Genomic DNA, 20,304 nt, shown 5'->3' with positions numbered 1-20,304 from the left:
GGTTTCGTAATTAGCCTTGTTAGTGCGCCCGTCAGCGCCGAGTCGCGTAAAGATGCATTCATTGTATGTCATCGTCGGTGCACTGCTTAGCGTATCTTCGCTCATCTGCGGGGTAAGCGAATCGTTAACTCTCCGGCAATCTCTTGAAAATGTTAGTGGGTTTTTATGTGCGTATTCAATGCAAGGGAATCTTTCAGAGCGAGCTCGAGTACGACGGTTGGCTACAATTGAGGTTATGGCACGCGTTCAACGATGATCCGGTACCCGTGTTCACAGAACGGGGAAACGTCACTGTGTCCAGCGTGCGTAGCGGTGCGTCCGTCGTCGGGCAGAATGGTCTGCTGCCGGCGCAGATAAATGCTCTGAAAAATCTCGCCGAGCACGACGGCAAATATAGACTGAAGGCGCTAGCTCGCATCTCTTCCGGCAGTGAAATCGTGTTCCTTACCTCGGTGCCAGCGGTAAATGAAGAGGCTTGTGAACAAGTCTCTAGAAATTGTCCATGTCCATGTACTGACAGATTTTTCAATAAGGATTAATACTCGTATTCATAGTCAGGCTTTATATTTAAGGCTTCCTTAAATTTATCTTTAAATACTCTATGAATTATTTCATTGACTGCTAAGCATCTAAAGATAAATTTAAGAAAGTCTTAAGTACAAGGTCATTATGAATACGGGCATAAATCTATATACTTGAGGACACTCACCTGAGATAACTTATAGCGAATTTGATCACTTGCATTTTACTCTCTAGAAGTACATATTAAAAACTGTTAAACATGAAATTAAATAAAGTTAAATGTATTTATGTACTAATACTAATCAAATGCATTTATACATTTATGACCTAGTGCATATTAGTGAGTTGACTTAACTGAATTAGCTATAAAAGTAATTCATGCGAGTATTAAGGCATTTCACCATTAAAATATTCTAATGGTAAATTCAATCACTCGTACTGCACTAAAGTAGTATTAAAAAACTACTTGAATATAAAATCTATCTGAATAAATATTTTTAGCGATTGAATGTCCAATAATATGTTACTTAACAGAATGTTACATGTATTATTTCATTTTCAAAGTTGATTATATTTTACCATTTTATTTATATAAAGCAGCCTTTAATGTATAAATTAACTCAGTGTAGTGCAAGTGATGCAAATAATTAAATTTATCATTAAAATATTTTGATGGTGAAATGCCTCAACATTAGCATGGATAAATCTTATTCATTTGAATTCACTAATGTACTAGATGGCAATCCATAAATTAATAAAATAACATAAAGATGTGTTTAACTCTTCTGAAAATCTATAACAAAAAATTACTATCACTGGGTCTGTAAAATTCATTTAATATAATATTCATTTAATATATATTGATTTAAAAACATTAATTAATTTCGAGAAATTAAAATGACATAATTCATATAAAATAAGGAATGAATACTAAATTTATTTTAATAAGAATAATCCTTTACGGGATCTTGAAAAAATGGAATTATTTGATATTTTTGTATAAAGTGCTGCAGTTGCTACAATAATAGAATAAAAAAATGAGTAAATTAGTAAAATACAAGTACAAAATACGTACAAGAAAATTAGTAAATATAATAATATATCTTTTATCTTAACATTATTTCACCGATAAAACTGAATTATTATTTTTACTCAGTGGAATCTTTATTATTCAAACAATTATTGCATAGGAGATTCAATAACCCATATTAACTCTAATATATGTTAATGTAGAATTTATAAAAATATAAACAGGATTGCGAAATTTTTAATTTCTTAAACTTTATTTTAGAATATGTATTGGGCATTTTATTATTTGAGATATTTCATTTTTATTACTCAAATATATAGTGTACAAATATAAAACAGGTATTTAATATGCATTACTAGTACATTTAATTGAATTGCTATTAGTTATTTCATTTGACAATGAATTGTATTTTATTACATTTGAGTGTACTGATTGTATTGTTTTCAATTTATAGTGCTATCTCCTTGGTTCAGATCTAGAAGATGTCATAACGATATGGTTGGATAGTACAGCAGAGCCGATAGCTGTGAGCATTTCATCTTCGGGACCATGTACGTTAGATAATCCCTTCACAAACATGTGGACCACAAACGTCGTGGTCAGATATCCGGATGGCGGTCCAATTCCCGATACCGCTACGTATATTCAGAAGCTTGAACGAGAACGGGAAGCAAGAGAGAGAGGAGAAACTAAAGATAATCGTTCATTTCTTGCAAAATATGTAAGAATATTTTTGTAAAAGTTTATATACATATGTATATAGAAATTTTATTTCATTTAATTCATTCATTTTTGTTACAGTGGATGTATATCGTTCCTTTCTTGATCTTTTTGCTGTTGTCATCCGCGTCGAATCCCGAAGCTGGAAGTGCACAAAGACAATGATCTTCTAATAAAAAATAATTTGTGCCTGTGTGTGCATTATACCCTCAAAGAGTGGTCTTGTGGAAACTGTCGAAATTTATAGTATAATTTCATAATGTGATAGAAATAATATTTAAATTATAAATATTACATAATACATATAATTACATTTCTGCTAAAATAAATATAATTATTAAATTGGATATATTGTCCATATTATTCTAAATACAATAAAATAATAATGTATTGAGTGATACAGTGTGACATCTATAAACAGCAGAGTCAGTTGTAAAATCAATATTCTATCACCGTGCCAATAGTAAGGGCACAACATTGGTAAAGCATACCGCGATAATATAACGCTAGTTCAAAATGGCAGAATTCTCCTTAAACATTCAGAAACACATAAAAGCAAATCTTGTTGTGAGTGGAAAATTTGATGGGTCGCACGCGTGTCTTGCGGCTGCTACACCTGGCGGAACCATTTTGGTGCATAGTCCGCATAGGCAACCGCAAGTCGATTATTCTGATCATAAACAATCGAATAAAAGATTATCATGGAGCGGGGAACTTGCGGAGCTTCAAATTGGCACCGAGGTTCGAATGTGTTGAAATCAGAATGTTATATACGAATTGCTTCACATATAAATAAAATTTTGCACTATTCTATGTTTTTATTTCGTGCCTTCCTTGTACAAAAATCCATATTATCTAGGTAAAGTCATTGTGCACTGGTCGTCTTGGAGAAGACGAAAGGGATATTCTTTTGGTCGGTACTATTTCTCACGTGCTTGCTTATCATGTCGAAGACAATGCTGATGTTTTCTATAAGGAGGTATTGAGTATATAATTTCGAGTTAAGTAAGCAGGATCTAGCTTACGATTACTATACTAATTACTTCAGATGTCGGATGGTGCAAATTGTATGCTTGTCGCAAAAGTTGGGTGGTTGCCGAACCATGTTGTAGTAATAGGTGGCAATTGTTCAGTAACCATCTTAGATGCACATGGAACGGAAATATTTTGGACTGTAATGGGAGGTATTGTTACTTCACTAACAGCGTTTGATTTTGATGGAGATGGAGAAAATGAAGTAAGTATGGAGCGGTTCTTAATAATTTAACGTTAATTTTTACGTTTTTTTTTCTTATTTAAAATCTGGATTGCTATTGAATCTAAAATCTTGAAGCAACTAAACCAATGTAGAGTAATTCATTTTTTATCTTTTTAGTTCTAAAAATTAGAAAAAGATAAATTAAACCGAAATTAAAATTCTATATTGATAGAAGTAGACATAAAATTGTTTTTTCCAAATTATCTTATTTTTTTAGTTACTGACAGGTACAACAGATTTTGAAATTAGAGTGCAGAAGAAAGACACTATACTTTGGGAAACTAAGGAAACAGCAGCGATTGTTGTTTTCACTGATCTTCCGAACAGGCAGTTTGCTTATGCTCTGGAAAATGGAACAATTGGTGTCTATGAAGCAGGGCAAAGACTGTGGCGAGTTAAAGTAAAATGCTTAAATACAGGAGAAATTTTAACAATGGCTGCGTTCAGCAGAGAAAGCAGCTTTGCAACTGTTGTAAAATTCTTCAATATGATTGATTTACATATTTAGATCCATAAGGAATCTAAAGACAAGAACCAATTGTATTGAAGAATTTTATAACAATTTTATAACAAAGCTGTTTTCTCTGCTGAATACAGCCATTGCATTAAACAATCTGATTGAATAATATATTAACTAAACTATGAAAAATTAAATAAGTAAAGGCTAGATCTTATACAATTAGGGCTAAATAATATTTTATATGTAAATTTTAGAAACATTTTTTTTTTAACTATTGATCGATTATTGTCGGACTTGAAATCATGAATTTAAAGAGAAGTTGAAATAATAATACATATAGATATTACAAATTAAATTGATCGTTAATTTAATAATAATGTTAATTTGCAAAGAACTTATTGCGAAAAATATTATCCTAACCAGGATTTTAACTTGAAAATTGTATATATATTATTACTTAGCTTCAGTTTGTAATTGCATTTCAAATTATCTGACAGTGATTGGTATACATCACATAGCAATTTATATAACTGAAAGATGCTTTTAAAAAATTTATATAATTACATAAAATAATTATATTTGTATATAATAATATTTACATAAAGTATTATGATGCTAAGATCTAACTTCAACCTTGGTCCTTCTTTATTTATTTAATCTGAATTTATTTTAGTCAAAGCATAAAGTAATATCTGTAAACACTTTCGACATAAACGGAGATAATGTATTGGAGCTGATCACTGGTTGGAGCAGTGGAAAAGTAGATGCGAGGACGTACAATACTGGTGAGGTCATATTCAAGATTCAGCTATCATCCAGCGTGGCAGGCATAGTAGAAGCTGATTATCGAAGAACGGGTAAACCCGATCTCGTGGTAGTTTCTACCAATGGCGAAGGTAATTTCTACCAATGGCTTGAAACTCGTTTTTTCTGCTAAATAGCTATGATTCTTGCTGCAATATTTTTATTTGGCTCTCACGTTTTTGTAGTACGTGGATACAGTGCTGGCTCTGCCATGCAAGCTCCGGAACCCGGCGAGATAATTCGTGAACTATTAGCCAAGAAGCAGGCACTTCAGATGGAATTGCGACAGAGGGCTGCAACGGGTTCTAGTATGTATTATGGATCGAGATTAGCCATTAGCCTATTAACAAAAAAGGGCGCAGCTCGCGTCGCGCTTGCAGCTGGACCTGGGCTTCTGGTAATATGCTACATATGTACAGGACGCATCTCTGAATTCTAACTAATATAATATCAATGTTATAATTGTACATTTAACAATATAAATACAATATAAATAAATAATACATAATAGTAATAATAGTAATAATTGTAATAGTTACATTGTTGAATGTGAAATTATAATATTGATAATTAGATTACTATTAATTGATTGATATTTATTGGAAACTCGAGTTCCTTTGTATCACAGATTCTTTGATTTCTTCAATTTTAAAATAAATAGAAATAAATTTTCTTCAAAAATGAAATATCCATTAATTAAATTCGCGAGATATTGTAAACGTAAAATAATATTTAGGTATATTGCGCCATAGTCTTTGCCGAAGGTGTTTTTGAGGGCGAAACACTGGTCACGCATCCCAATCGGCCGCAAGGGGAGTTAGAGATCGCACTTTATCCTGCCAAGAATGATCCCGTAGATATTCACGTTAAGGTTTATGTTGGACCTCCTGGTACCGATCTATTACAGGTCTTCGATAATTGTTGCAATATAACTCTAGTGAAAATATTTCTCATATTATCTCATAATATTTTTAAGAATTATATATTTTGTTATATATTTAAAATTTTTGAGGGGTAAATTTTTGAAAAAATATTTGATACTTTTTCTTAGATTTTATAAATTATCTTTAGAAAATATAGAATAAGAGATTTTAGAAAACTTTAAATATATTTCAAAATGTATATGTATAAAAAATTCTAGAAAAGATGTAAATCTTTTTAGCACTTCCGACATTTTTTAAAAAGTTATAAAATTATACAGAAATTCTGAAAAATTCTGAAAACTTATATTAAAAAATCTAAAAAAAATTTCATCAGGTAAATCATGTAAATTTCAGACTGTAACAATTTTAAGTTTGATAGGTCTTTGAAATAACACGACAGTTGCCAAGATTTTGTATGTACGAACGTATTCCGAAACCGCAACTTGTTCCGGAAGAATTGTCGAGTAATGGTGTTGAGATGGATGTGAGTGAACACTTAACATTGTTGAGTTTTGATTTTAACTTCTAAAAGTTCTTAACGTTAAAGATGAAACAATGCATAATCCAATTTTGTAGATCGCGGAGAGACCGCAGCGAATCGCTATCTGGCTGAATCAGAGTATCATCATGGGAGAGGAACTAGAGGTTGCAGAAGGTGGTCCGAATGCCGGATGCATCGAAGTGTGGCTTCGTGGGATGCGGGACAACAAAGTGCATTGTTTTAAATCGAACGCCAGTGGAAAAGTGATAATTCAGACGGATGATGCAACGTTCGCTGGCGACATTATTCAATCTCTGACTATGTATTTAGGCGTCAGAGATCTAACTTCAGAAGCCACGTTTCCTACGGAAGAGAAGAGAATATTAGACGCGTTGGAGCGTGTCAAGGGTACACCATTAAGAAAGAAGTGATAGAAATGTGAACTGCATCCTGATGAAAATATTTCTTAGAATTCTTCATATAATTTTTATTATATAAATTTTAAAATTTTTGTAACTAACTTTTGTAATTTTATAACTTTTTAGAAAATGTCTCATTTTTTTATATGAATTAAAACGAATTAAGGTATTTTTTTTAGAAATTTTCTAAATTTAAAATATGACAAATTCTTAGAAATGTTATAAAAAAAACTTTCATCAGGATGATCTCCACCGCCAATCAATTCTTTTTTGAACGATTATTTTTTCAATCTTTCGAGCTTTTGCTATTGTAAAAACCGTTTTGATACATATACATCGATATTTTTCAGGCTTGAAGGAGGTTGATGCGCGACTCCAAGCGGAAGCTGCAGGTGGTGCCAATCTTTTGAAGAGTATTGTGATTCGTTTAGAAGATGCTAGAATTCTCGAGAATATTAACGATATGCGAAAGAGACTGATGCAATTAAAAAACATCAATGGCGATTTAATTCGAGAGCACGAGATTCGGCTGAACAGTCATCGAGAACTCGCGGCTAGTTTAAAAGAATTGAACATTGGAGTGCAGCGTGCAGCAAGACTCAGAGGTAATGTCTTTATCGCATGATCATTACTCTTTCTATTTCTTAATTATATTTATTCTTGCAGTTGGAAAAGCTGCTTCCAATGCAGTAGCTCGTTGTAGAACGGCGATACAGGATGAAAATCCGAAAGCCCTTGCACTTGCGATAAGACATGGCTAGAAAGATCCTTGCAGAAGTTCAATTTATTGCTGGCCAATTTAATAGTGAAAGATAATGCTTAATTATTTATTTCGAATATTAAAAGCACTGAATACTAGTAATCAATCATTACCTTCAAGTATCAAATTTTTATTAAATTAAATAAAATACAGAACTCTCGTTATTAAATAGAGTTGCTAGATTAATAGATAAGAATCGAATAAAGATATCAAATTTAGAATAAGTAATTAGAGAGTTACATGTACTAAGATTAAGTAAGAAAAATTACAAGTTTCATATAGGTTACGAAATTGAGCTATGATATTAAATTTTTATAAAGGAAATATATCTTCAGGCTAGTTCTTATACTCAATATAATTACCAATTTTGCAATTACATTACGATTACAATTATATTTTTTTTTAAACAGATATTTTAGGACTGCTGGCATTGTCTGTATTATTGATAAAGATGAAAGTATGAAATATTGTTGTGAATTCGTGCATACCAGTAACTTTTTTTTACAAATATTTATTAAACAGTTAAAATATAATCTTTTTGTACAGTGTTCTCTCTCGATGTTTAGTAGAATAAAATTATTATTTAGTCTTGGATTTAATTTAACGATTACAATAAATTTCCGCGAGCAGAAATGCTAAATCTTCTTCTCAATGGAGGAGGTGACGGTCGACGAAGAGTATTTATGGTTCCGTCTGTGGAGGCTCTCAGTCTAAAAGATGTCTGATGACTGCTGTGTAATTCGGTCAGCAATCTTAATATATTCATGAATACGGCCGTGACCTGTCAAATGAAAAATAATCGTGAATTGTCATGGCCACCGTTACATAAAGATTCGATATTATCATTTAAAAGAGAAATATATCTTTTAATAACATGAACGTTATCACTCCCACGTTTCTATTTCTTTTTGCTTTGTATATATTGCGTGATTATGATACATACAAAATCAATTACTGTATATTTCTCATCTCCTCGCTTTTTTAAGCATTTTTTTAAGCATTTTTTTTATCCGCAAACAAGATTATAAAATACTCTAATGTGAATCTTATTTCTTTGCAAACTTGCAACGTAATTTTTATATATTAAACAAACGTGAATTACATTAATGAAATTATTATTAAACCTATTAATAGAAAATTAATACTAATATTTTATTAAAATTACAAAAGAATTATATTTTAGATATAAACGGTTTTGTTTCTAATCTTATTGTATCTTAGATACTTCATTTTATATTCGTATTAAAAAATCAGAGAGAATTAACTTTATATAATATATTTCATAATTTTATACTTAAAATTTTTATTAAATTTCAAATAAAATTTTATGAGAATCTGTTTAGAACAAAAAACAATATTTTATTTTTAATTGTTCCCAAAAACTTTGTATAAATAATTTTTATCATTCCAATACTTGATTATCGCAAAATACTGAAATGCGTCGATCTCCTACCACGATCGTCATTACAATGCGTAGATAAAAACACTAAAATGCTGTTGTTCGTATCGTGTGCCTTGAGACCGAGCGATATAGATTTGTTTATGGTCCCGCGATCACGCGCAAACGCCATGACACACAGAGTAAACAATCGTTTAGAATAATAATCTTCGTTTACGATTAGTTGATATGTTAACTGCATCGGATATTTGTTCTGTGTTCATTTATAGCCTATTGATTTTTTTCGAAGCAAGAATTTAAGCTGAATCGTTCTTTTCAGATTTAATAAAAATTAATTAATTTTTATCTTTTTAATTTTTTCTTTTGTAAAAAAAATACTGTAGGATTAGTTAATGAATTTTTAGAACGAGTAATGTACAATATTTGTGAATAATATATTATTATTTCCAATAGTTTTTTCACGAGTTCAATACTTAGTATTTTTTTCAACATTGTTGAATATTAGAAAAACAATATAACTCAATCCCTTAAATTAAATAATATTTTGTTATTTTTAACTTTTAAAAGATTTCTCTACTTTATTCTTTATATTCTTCGTACTACTTTATTGTTTACTTTATTTTTCTCATGTATTTTTGTAATTTTATTTTTTTTATTTTCTTGTCGTTACTCTTAATTTTATATGTATGTTCTTAGAGGGTTCAATCTGAAACGTTAATAGAGACTATTTCTTTTATTTTACGTTTTACACGATGTCGAATCGATCGAATATGTATATACGCAGATCATTACCTGATCAACCGATTCCCTTACGGAAATCTCGTGGAAAGCGTGAGCCTCGATTTCTTTTGCCCTTTTCTGGCCTTCTAGGGCAGATACCACGCGTTCACCCGGAGAGCAGGAGAGATCGGCCTTGTTTCCCACAAGCAGCACGATCGGTGGCACCTTTCTGCCTCTTCTCGCGTGTGATACCAAAAACCTGAAAGTACATATAACGTATATACACTTCGCGCATTTGAACGCGCAATTTAACACCATAAAATGCAATTATTTCGCATTTTACTTTTTCCTAATAAAATATGTAGGGAAAGAAAAAGCAACCTTAGGCGAGAAGTTTCATCGAAGCTGACTCGGTCCGTTACCGAATAAACGATAACTATCACGTCGGCCCATCGTAATTTCGACTCGACGGAGGCAGGTGGATTTCCGGAAGGATCCGCTATTTCCCACGAAGATCCCAGATGATTGTCGACTCGATAGATTCTGTCCGTGGTGCAATCGTATTCGCCTATGAAGCGTTTTGTGGCGAATCGCACGGCTAAAGCTGATACCAGAATCAAAGTAAAAATAAGATATATTAGTAAATAATTAGTAAATAATAAACTAAACTGTCAAATTTAATACATTGTTTTAGTTAAATTAACTTGTTGATATAAGAGTAGCGATCTATAGAAATTATGTTGCATGTTAAATATAGAAATGGTTGCATAAATACTCAAAGATGCATCTTCATATGACATGAATGTCTAGCGTAAAAAAGAACAGGTGGAAGCGTAAAAAGAACAGAATGGAAGTTTTTTATAATAACAATTTGATAATTGCATATATACATATATTGAAAAAAATATAGTCAATTTTAATAAATATTTAGTTGAATACTGTCAACTAAATATTAAATATAAAAATATATCATTTTTCGTATTGAACAAATATTTACTTACTGTAAGGAAAATTCAGTTGGCAATATTGAACTAAATATTTATTAAATTAATTAAATAATATTTATTTAAATTAATATTTTTTTCTCAGTGTATATATTATAATAATGCCAATTTGATTGTTGTAATTTTTTATGAATATAATGATACATAAACACTGAGATTGCACTAAGGTTGGGAAAATTTACTTAAAAAATTTTTTTTAATTTTGCAAATGAGAATGGGGAAAAGTTAAAAATTTTATATTAAAAAAATGAATACATCATTATTTAAAACATAACATATCATAAAAATTTTATATAATTTTAAAGATATTTGCTGAAAATGATAAAATCCTTTTTTTTTTTTTCGAGAGAATGTTTCAACCCCTAAACTTTGAGACACGCTGATAAAAAAATATAGGTTTAATATCATCTGATACTCTACAACATATCCAAAATCCATGTAAAACTTTCCGATGATTTCTTTGTTAGTTAAATTAATGGCAATTAAATTGAGTAGGAGCAATGGCGACCTCCTTTATCATGATTAAAAATAACTCCATTTTTTGGTATAATTTCACATGATGAATTTAACAGTGTAGAAAATAAAATAATAATAATAATAATAATAATAATAATTCAAATTGCACACATTTTGCTTGTTACATATCTTCTTGGCTTCAGGAATATCTTCTTCGCAAAGTTTAATAAAACAATTTATGTTTATTTATTTATTATGTAAACTTTCATTGATTGAAAGAATGAATCATTAATAATTTCAGTTGCTTTGTGTGTGTGTGTGTGTGTGTGTGTGTGTGTGTGTGTGTGTGTGTGTGTGTGTGTGTGTGTAGTATGTAGTACATACTATATATATATATATATATATATATATATATATTTTACGTTATCCATTGAAGAAACTATTATCGATTACTCAGTTACTCACCTGATTTGCCGACGCCTGGTTGGCCCAGTAAGATCACTTTGACAATCTTGAAAGTGTCCTTGTTAAGGCCGAGGCTCCAGCAGATTGGAGGACTATTTCTCTTCTTGAGAGCGGATGCTAACGGCGGACTATCACTATCCATGTCTTTATCGCCACTGATCCCTCCGTAGGGTGTCCCATCGATTATGAACCCCCTTCGTATGATGATATTTAATGGATGCATTATTCATAGCAATTTGTCGTACGCTTCTTGAAGGGTGGGGGCGTAATAAACAATACACGCGCAACACGTCATTGTAACTGCGTCATTAACTATTATTAGTATAACGTATATATTACGTTATAGAATCTATAAGTACATAAATTGCAAAAAAAAAAACGCATAACGCATAAGTGATAAACGTCATAAAATTTTATTCCTAGATTCTTCCGATTTCATTGCAAGACTATCCGGATCGCGTAACCTCAGCTGATCGTGAGGAAATTATTGAGCCATCGTATTTGGCACGCACGTGCCGTCGCATTACGTCGCGACGATTGTTGTTGTTATTTTACGTAAGACCTTAATGGCTCGAGGGACTCTCCTCGATGACTTTTATCACTTCATATTATACGTCTTGGCTTTCACGCCGCGTTTCTTCCGCAGACACGGCGCCGACCGCGAGACGCTCGGCTGATCGTCATCGGCTCGTCGCCTTGTTGCGTTACTTACATCGCATTGAGTCGCATCGCAGTTCGATGCACTTGCTCGTATACTTGTCTCGTCCGTGAACGTATATTGCGACTAATTGTTTACTACTATGTTCAGCACCGCATTGCACTAAATACAATGTTCTTCTTCTCTCTCTTCGTCTTCCTTCGTACCTTGTTTTCTCGTGAAAAACGTTTTCAAATGCGATTTTCATAATGCGAAATTGTATATCTAATTTGAGTTATTATTATTTTTAATCATTTCTATAGGTCGTCGCTGCTTTTACTTAATATGTTGAAAATTTAATTAAAACATTAAAGTCAGACAATTTAATTTTAAAAATGTATTAAATTTGTCTCAAATTTAGTTAATTACTTACTAAATTTACTAAGTGCATTTACGCGGCGTTATTGATTATAAATATCTTTTATTTCGCATTTACTCTCACCTGGTGACTATAACTATGTTATTTAACCCTCCTTATAATAAAAGTACCGACGAAATAGCTTTAATTTTCTCCTTGATATAGTTATAATTAGTGTATATATAGCTTTCATTTTTCTTCTCGGTATAATCGTAATTTTTGACCAATTACTTATAAGCAAGTAATTGCTTAACTGCTGATACTCTGATAAAATTCGTAAAATATTTTGCCTTCTAGCTTGATTAAAATAGACATGTTTTCTAAATTTTAATCAAGCTCGAAAGCAAAATATTTTAACATGAACATAAATACAGACATAAATTAAATAGACATATTTAATATAGACATAAATATTTTCTAAATTGTAATCAAGCTGAAAGGCAAAATATTTTACAAATTATATCACTGTATCAGCAGTTACGCAATTAAATTTGCTTAAAAATAATTATAGTTAAGTTCTCTACAGAAAAATATTATAGATTCTTCTACACGTGTACCAAGCTGCCAGATAAGTCTCTGACGATTTTGCTAAGAGTAGGATAAGCATGATCCTATATCCAAATTTAAATTTTAAGGAAAGTAAAGCTAGTACAACAAAATTTAGCATGAAAACAGTAAAATAAATGACCTTCCATTACAAAAGCTGATCCGAATTTTATATTTACTACAAATCACTAATTATGGTTAAAGAGAAAAGATTGTTTAGTTTACATTTTGTTTAAATGAATAAGAATACTCGTAAAATATTCATGAATAAAATATTTTTAAAAACGCATAAATATATGAATCATAAATATATGAATCGAATAAATATATGAATAAATATTTTTTAATATGAAAATTTTGGATAAATAAAATTTATAGCCCAATTATACAGATTTTTTTGTATTTGTCGAACATATCAATTCGTACAGTAGAGATTTCCAAGTAACGACATTCTGAGGTTGTCCTGAAAATTTTCAGAGGACATCTTATACTCTAAGAAAGTTCCAGAATATCCTTTGAATAAGGTATTATGTGAATATGGATGTTGTTTATTTTGAAACTGAATAATTCAATCACAGAAATGGATTGATTTGCATTTTGACATATGGAAGTTAGAAATAACAAAATGTTATTTAACTCAAGAGAGGATTATTTGATATCTAACAGGGAACAAATGATTGTAACGGAAATACGTAATTCTTAATTACAGAGAGAAGAACTATCTAGATATCACCGACGATATTGTGTGCACATCTCGCCCACGGCTGATGTCACAAAATATGCGCATCGTTTTTTCAACTTTAAATAAGGAAATGTATCAAGAGAATTATATTTAGTTTCTGCACCTGGTGCATCGATGCACCCTATTAAAGAAACAAAAACTACGCAGAGAGTTGCACGTAAGAATTAATGAATCGCTGAGTCATTTAAATTATTGCTGACGTGACGAAGTTTGTAGGATATTTATATTTTTGATGTGTATTTTTATCGAAATACAGTATATAACTGGAATAATTCTTATAATTATAAATTTTTATATCCAAATTTCTGGCTATTTTTTTTAACATTTGCGATATACAATGTATTTTTCTATAAGTCACTTCAACGAACTATAGCGTACTATAGGTACATTCTGTTTCACGCATGATGTACATAATGCATCAGTTTTATCCTTGTTTAACATTCGGTGAACAAGGATAAATGATGTATCATGCGCATCATGCATGAAACGGATTGCACCCTATAATTAATGGAATATACGCGTTATTCCTTTTTAAGGCTGCTTAACCCTTGCAATTTCAAGCCACGTTAAGTTTCATCGATTATTATCATATAGGTGAGAATAAGGTCAGGATTTCTAAAAACGCCATATAAAAGTCAATTTCTCACATCAAAATACATAATATATTAACGTTCATATTATGAAGTATACGCACGCGCATCTTCTCTCTCCCATTTATTCTGCATCAATAACATGTAAAAACAATATTTCATTTGCATAGATATATTTGCGTAGGTATACTTTGAGAGACCGCTACGAACAGCGTCAACAAATTTAAAAGGAGATAATTTAAAATTTAATCAGGAAATTATATTTTGTGCTCAGAAATAGGAATAGAAATATAGACTATGATAAGTGCATGTCCCCTGTTATCGCTAACAGTTTGTACAAAAATAGAATTTATTCCTCTTAGCTGATAAATCAAGTAGGTAAAAGCTATTTAAGGAATTATGATAAAACGGGTCGATTACATGATATGTCATGTCTGGAAATTAAAATTATTTTGTTGGCTAAAATTTTTTAATCTATATCATGTGTAATTTTTTATTTTTTATTTAGATACAATTATATTTTTTATTATTCATAGAAAGAACCATTCTAAGAATTATTCGTGTGAAATATATGAAAAAAAATTCTGTAGAGAATTTGTAGTTGAAATAAATCTTAAAATAAGCCTGAAAAAGCAACGTTTATAGTTTAACATGTTTATTTAAAGACTTCTCGCGATAAGCTTACTTTTCACTTTATTAATTCGTAGGCAGATATTGTTGGATTATCAGACTGTTATTTAATTTTTCTGACATATAGATTTTTATTTTTATTTTCATTTTTATTTAGATTGCCATTCACCTATAAGATTAAAAACATTTCGCCCATCGTTTTTGTGTTAAACACTTCATCATCAAAAACAGTTTAATAGCTTAATCAATTTAATATTAGAAATTATTTATTTTGAGTATTGAGAACGTTGTTGTTTAAAGTATTTTCAATACTTAAAATAATTTATAATTATTTTTAGACTAACCATACTTTATATGATTGTCACAAAAATGATTATAAATTATAGTTATAATAATTGCAAAACAATCGCCGGTTTCCTGATAATTCAATTGTTAATTTAAAAATAGAACTCGATTGACTCGGTCAATGTGGATAGAACAAAAAGGGTGCCGCTACTCGTTGATCTGCAAGTTTTCTGGGGTTATCAATTAGGTGAGTTCGTATCATGGTTATCTATAAAAATTATCCCAAATCCATTTATTCCAAAAAGCCTAATAAATTAAATCGCCGTCATTTTAAAGATACAGAAAAAAAGATAGGAGATGTCCCAAAGAAATCGTAATGTGTTATATAAGGATAAGATAATGGTTTTCATTTTATGACACAAGTCGACATAAGTCGACACAAGCGTCATTCTATCCTTCTTGATATTTAAAGAATGATTAAGATAGAATGACAGACTTGTGTCGACTTGTGTCATCAAGTGTAAAGCATCCATTGTCGGATTCTTAGCGTGAGAGAAAGAGCTCTAAGGGTAAAAAGATCATTAATTTTCACCTTTCTTTTTCTTCCACATAACGGAAGTCGTCTGGCCGCTGTATAGCCTGTGCAGTGTAAGATCAACGAATGGATACCAGCCCCTGATGCGTAAATTCGCGTGAAGCACGCAAAAGATGTTCCGCAACGAAGAAATGCATCAACGAAGTTGGTGAAAAATCTGATAGTATCACTTTTGCGGTGACAAAAAAGTCACAACTGTCAAGAATTGTTTTTTGCAGAAACAGTAGGCAGAAAATACATTGGGAAAACTGTTTGGTATTTGTGACTATAATAATTGCATAGTAAAAGAATTATAATTAGAAATTTCATTTTTATAATTATTATAGCTTATATTTTGGTAATAATTATACTTTATAACAAAAAGATGTAGGTAATAATTATACTTTATAACAAAAAATACTCATTAAGTCACTCATGGCTATAACACTGTTAAATTTATAGTATTAAGATATATCCAATTTGAGTTATTTTAAATCATTTCTACAGGTCGTCTCCTATTTAATATGCTCCTATTTTTATTGTTAATTTAACTAAAACACTGGAACTAAACAATTTTATTATAGAAATAGATTGATTTATTTTGACACAAATGGAAGTTAAAAATAATAAAATATTAAACTCAAGAGATTAGGTTACACTGTTAAATCTATAGTATCAAATCTAATCTTCACTGTTCTTCAATACATTGTTATTGTCAAATTTAATCCAATTTGAACTGTTTAACTCTGTTGTTTCAAAAATTAAAATAATAAGAGAGATACGAGCCAAAGCAAAGTTTTTAATGTTAAATTAACAGTAATAAAGTTAACAATATAAAGTTTATAACAATATAAAATTAAAAACATTACAATTTTAAAAGATTACAAAATCTCTTAAATAATTTATAAATATAAATTTCAAAATGTGTGATCTAATAAAAGAAAAAAAAGTTAGAAATGTGGGAACAGTGGCGACTTAATTAAATTAAATTTGACACTATATATAGATTTAACAGCGCCCAGTGAGAAATGACAATGAAATCGATTCGACAATTTCGATTGACATCGATTCGATATCGATTCCATTATCATTTCTTATTAGGAGAGTTCTATTGTTCTTTTAATATTTAACAATGCATTATGTATATAATAAATGGAGCTTCTAACCAAAACTATTTTTTTTATTGCAATTATAGTCACAAATATATTTTCTTTCCTTGTGAGGAAATATTCCCAGTCGGAAAGATAAATATAGCTGATCTTCATTAAACTACCCCCTAACTAAACGCAACATAATTACCGCATGTGAGATTCGTAGGCGGGTGTTTCGTGAAAGCGACGAAGCTGATAAAGAAGTTAATGGCTGTTTGCTAAATTTGGCAAGCAGCTGATACTGATGTGATGTTTATGAGAGACAAAACATCGCGACATATAAATTATAACTTTCCCTTCTCCCTTTCCCATCGTTACTGAACATTAAATGAACACGACCTCTGCCCTCATCGGCAGATGTGTGGATTCACTTTTTCAATATTCCGCCAAAGATGAGACAGGATGCCGGCGTTTCTGAAAAACCATATTTGCTTTATGGGTCCGTTTTGACGTACGACGATATAAAGTTAGTTTATGACTCGGTTTATAGCGGTCTCTGTTCTGGCAATGAAAAATGTTTTATTTCTCGACTACGACGAGCTATATATCTTACTACGAACTATTCTAATCCGGCGAGTTCGGGTTGATGTCACCTTCTGCATAGGTTGCGCTTTTGCAAAAAGGAAATGAGAGAAATAGGCGAATTTAATTACAATTCTATCTTTCGATGGTGATGCGGAATAACCTAGTGAGAAATGACGTCAATTCGATGTCGAATCAACGTTAAATCGACATCGAAATCATCGATTCAAAATCTAATCGAATTCATAGTAATTTCTCACTAATTAGATAAATATACCATATATAGAGTAATTAGATAAATATATCAGAAATGCATATGAGACGATATTTATTTTATTTTATAATAAGTCCAACAATATTTTCACAGTTTAATATAGTCTTCAAAAATTTTTTACAAAATTCCTTATGTTTTTATCAAGACGAGAACATGTTATTGGATTATCAAATAGATATTTAATTTTTCTGACTTTCTTTATCTAAATATTTGGTTTCTTTTCCTGTTTAACCTCGAACGCTGTTATGGCGGAAGTGTGAAACGCTTTCCGCTGTCGTCTTTTCTAATCAGTATTTTTTTAATCAGGTTGAGTCAACATACTCACGTATATACACTTTCACATATCAATTTAGCGTGGAATTAATGAATTTCCATGTGAATCGTTGATCGAGTCACAAGTGTCTAAAATTGCGAAATATATTCTACACCATTTCTCGGAATATACGATCCTCTCTGTGACCTGACACAATTTTTCCCGTTATAAAAAGGTTGGTGAGAAAATGTAAGTGTAACCAGGCCTCGGTTTCCATTAATACACGACCGACGAGTTTATTGAGAAAGGACTTAACATTCGATCACAAATAATCGTTATAATAATGATTCCAACCATAATTAAATTATAAATTAAAGGTAAGAAAGATTGGGGATACAATTGTATCTAATTAATAAGATGTTTAATTATAGATAGAGATGTTACATGGCTTATATAATTACATGGGTAGAGATGTTACGTGGTTTATATCAGCTTTTTGCATTCGCGCGTTTAATTAATTATGCAGTGAGTTAGAAGGGTCTTCAATGAATATTTTTAAAATATATGGCGTTCGCGTGCCATATAAATACTTTTATCTTTTGTTTCGCGACGAGTCCGGGTAATAACGAGCACACTTGATCTATTACTGGCGCCAACGATAAGAAAAAAAAGTAAAGAAAAAAATTCTGTTACTGCCTCTTGATTATATGAAAGCCAAATCGGGCACTGAACTTGGACCCTTCGGCCTAAACGAAATAACAGTCTGCTCCCACATAAGACTGTACATACTATTTTAATTAATCAATATCAGAAAGGAATTTTCCAAGAACGATATCACTCCTGTAATATTCTTGATCGATAAGAAAAACTTGGATACATGCACCGAGTACATGTCGTTGTCATTAGAATAGATAACATTAATAATGATTCTGCTGGATACGGCACGATGTTAGAAAACGGATCCTACAATATCGTGGTAGAAATTTTGCACATTCTCGCCAACTAGACTGTCCAGTCTTCTTAAAGAAAAGAAGTCTAATCTGATAATCTTTGCAAATAACTATTTCGTCTTTATCACTAAAATGGCGAAACCGATTTATTTTTTTATTAAATTGTATTGAATTTAACTGGATTCATTCGAATTGAAAAACTGCGTCTCTCATTCAGAATTTTGAATTGAACAGTATATACGATAAAGTTAATATTATATATATTTTTTAAAAGGATTTATTTTAATTATTTTCTCGCGCTAATGTGTATTTCTGAAAATCTGAATTTATTTCAATTCTCGTTTACTGGGGCGTTTTCGCCATGTGAAAATGACGACACCATAAAATCAGCGTGAGAACTTGTGACTTTTGCAGCGGCGATTTGCGAGATGGGACAGTACCGAGAATCACATCTAGTGAACATCAGTAAAATCCATTAACTGTCGCTACAAAGATAAATAAGATATATGTTTCGTATATACGAAAACTTGACGAGAGATATTTTTTTATTCTTAACTCTTAATTTTTCTTCCATGTATAATGAAAATCGTTTTATCTCTCTTCAGGATCAATTTAGAAACTATACTTATCTCGTGAGAGATAATATTGATTCTGGTGTAGATACGTAAAAACTTTCTACAGAATTTTCTGTTTGTTTTAAAAATAAATGATTATATGTTTACTTATTAACAAAATCAAGATCAGACAAGTGTAACATATCTATGTTTTAATTTCATATCGATCGAAGTTGGCGGAAGAAGGCTTCTCTGTCCTCGTAGATAAAGATCAGCGGTGCAGCGAGTAATTGGAAGATAGACGTAACCGATTGAATCATCTGTACTGATAAGTGTCATTGCTTCAAATATAACCGCTCGTTTCTTACCGTTCGTTGATTCACTCGTTGTAGCAGCATCTCGACTGCTCTCGAATATAGTACATTGGCTTTGCCGATCTAATCGGTCAATTATCTCGAAAAGTCATACTAGACGAGTCCGTTGCGACAATAAGACGAAAGAAATAATGTTTTCCACAATGTCCCCGAATGATTAGACACTATTTATAGAAGTCATGCACTCGCAACTCTGTGCCAATTTATCAAATTTGTTTATATATACACACACACACACACACACACACACACACACACACACACACACACACATGCACACACATGCACACACATGCACACACATGCACACGCACACCACCACACACACACATATATATATATATATATATATATATATATACATAGAAAGAAGTAGTTACTAA

The 20,304-nt window shown here is 31.0% G+C and overlaps 3 protein-coding genes across 3 annotated transcripts; 2 read left to right on the top strand and 1 right to left on the bottom strand.

The window, feature by feature from the left end:
- The first annotated feature begins 52 nt into the window (after positions 1–52).
- LOC105617939 (ER membrane protein complex subunit 10) lies at positions 53–2,619 on the top strand. Its single transcript, XM_012199473.1, has 4 exons — positions 53–112; positions 198–461; positions 2,007–2,273; positions 2,354–2,619. The coding sequence occupies exons 1-4, from the start codon at positions 53–55 to the stop codon at positions 2,435–2,437; spliced, it is 675 nt and encodes a 224-aa protein (XP_012054863.1). The 3' UTR covers positions 2,438–2,619.
- A 169-nt stretch (positions 2,620–2,788) lies between these two features.
- On the top strand, positions 2,789–7,378 carry LOC105617937 (Bardet-Biedl syndrome 2 protein homolog). The gene is made up of 11 exons (XM_012199471.1): positions 2,789–3,013; positions 3,132–3,251; positions 3,321–3,509; positions 3,748–3,930; positions 4,664–4,886; positions 4,980–5,191; positions 5,531–5,701; positions 6,097–6,201; positions 6,294–6,606; positions 6,968–7,222; positions 7,284–7,378. Exons 1-11 carry the CDS (start codon positions 2,789–2,791, stop codon positions 7,376–7,378), a joined length of 2,091 nt encoding a protein of 696 aa, XP_012054861.1.
- A 606-nt stretch (positions 7,379–7,984) lies between these two features.
- LOC105617936 (ras-related and estrogen-regulated growth inhibitor) lies at positions 7,985–11,563 on the bottom strand. The gene is made up of 4 exons (XM_012199470.1): positions 11,422–11,563; positions 9,878–10,100; positions 9,569–9,755; positions 7,985–8,158 (listed from the first exon to the last, which is right to left on the bottom strand). The coding sequence occupies exons 1-4, from the start codon at positions 11,561–11,563 to the stop codon at positions 7,985–7,987; spliced, it is 726 nt and encodes a 241-aa protein (XP_012054860.1).
- Between the last annotated feature and the right edge of the window lie 8,741 nt (positions 11,564–20,304).

This window comes from Atta cephalotes (genome assembly GCF_000143395.1).
Source record: "Atta cephalotes unplaced genomic scaffold scaffold00015, whole genome shotgun sequence".
NCBI classification, from domain to species: domain Eukaryota; kingdom Metazoa; phylum Arthropoda; class Insecta; order Hymenoptera; family Formicidae; genus Atta; species Atta cephalotes.
Note: the sequence above shows the minus strand (reverse complement) of the source record. Positions and strands in the feature narration are given on the sequence as shown.

Bases quoted from the DNA above. Each gene is read 5' to 3' on its own strand.
- LOC105617939 (XM_012199473.1), top strand. From the start codon at position 53: ATGCATTCATTGTATGTCATCGTCGGTGCACTGCTTAGCGTATCTTCG. The intron at 462-2,006 runs GTAAATGAAGAG...TTCAATTTATAG, and splicing joins TCCTTACCTCGGTGCCAGCG to TGCTATCTCCTTGGTTCAGA. The intron at 2,274-2,353 runs GTAAGAATATTT...TTTTTGTTACAG, and splicing joins GTTCATTTCTTGCAAAATAT to TGGATGTATATCGTTCCTTT.
- LOC105617937 (XM_012199471.1), top strand. From the start codon at position 2,789: ATGGCAGAATTCTCCTTAAACATTCAGAAACACATAAAAGCAAATCTT. The intron at 6,607-6,967 runs GTACACCATTAA...GATATTTTTCAG, and splicing joins CGCGTTGGAGCGTGTCAAGG to GCTTGAAGGAGGTTGATGCG. The intron at 7,223-7,283 runs GTAATGTCTTTA...TTATTCTTGCAG, and splicing joins GCGTGCAGCAAGACTCAGAG to TTGGAAAAGCTGCTTCCAAT.
- LOC105617936 (XM_012199470.1), bottom strand. From the start codon at position 11,563: ATGGATAGTGATAGTCCGCCGTTAGCATCCGCTCTCAAGAAGAGAAAT. The intron at 9,756-9,877 runs GTTGCTTTTTCT...ATGTACTTTCAG, and splicing joins GATGAAACTTCTCGCCTAAG to GTTTTTGGTATCACACGCGA. The intron at 8,159-9,568 runs GTAATGATCTGC...TTCATTTGACAG, and splicing joins TAAGGGAATCGGTTGATCAG to GTCACGGCCGTATTCATGAA.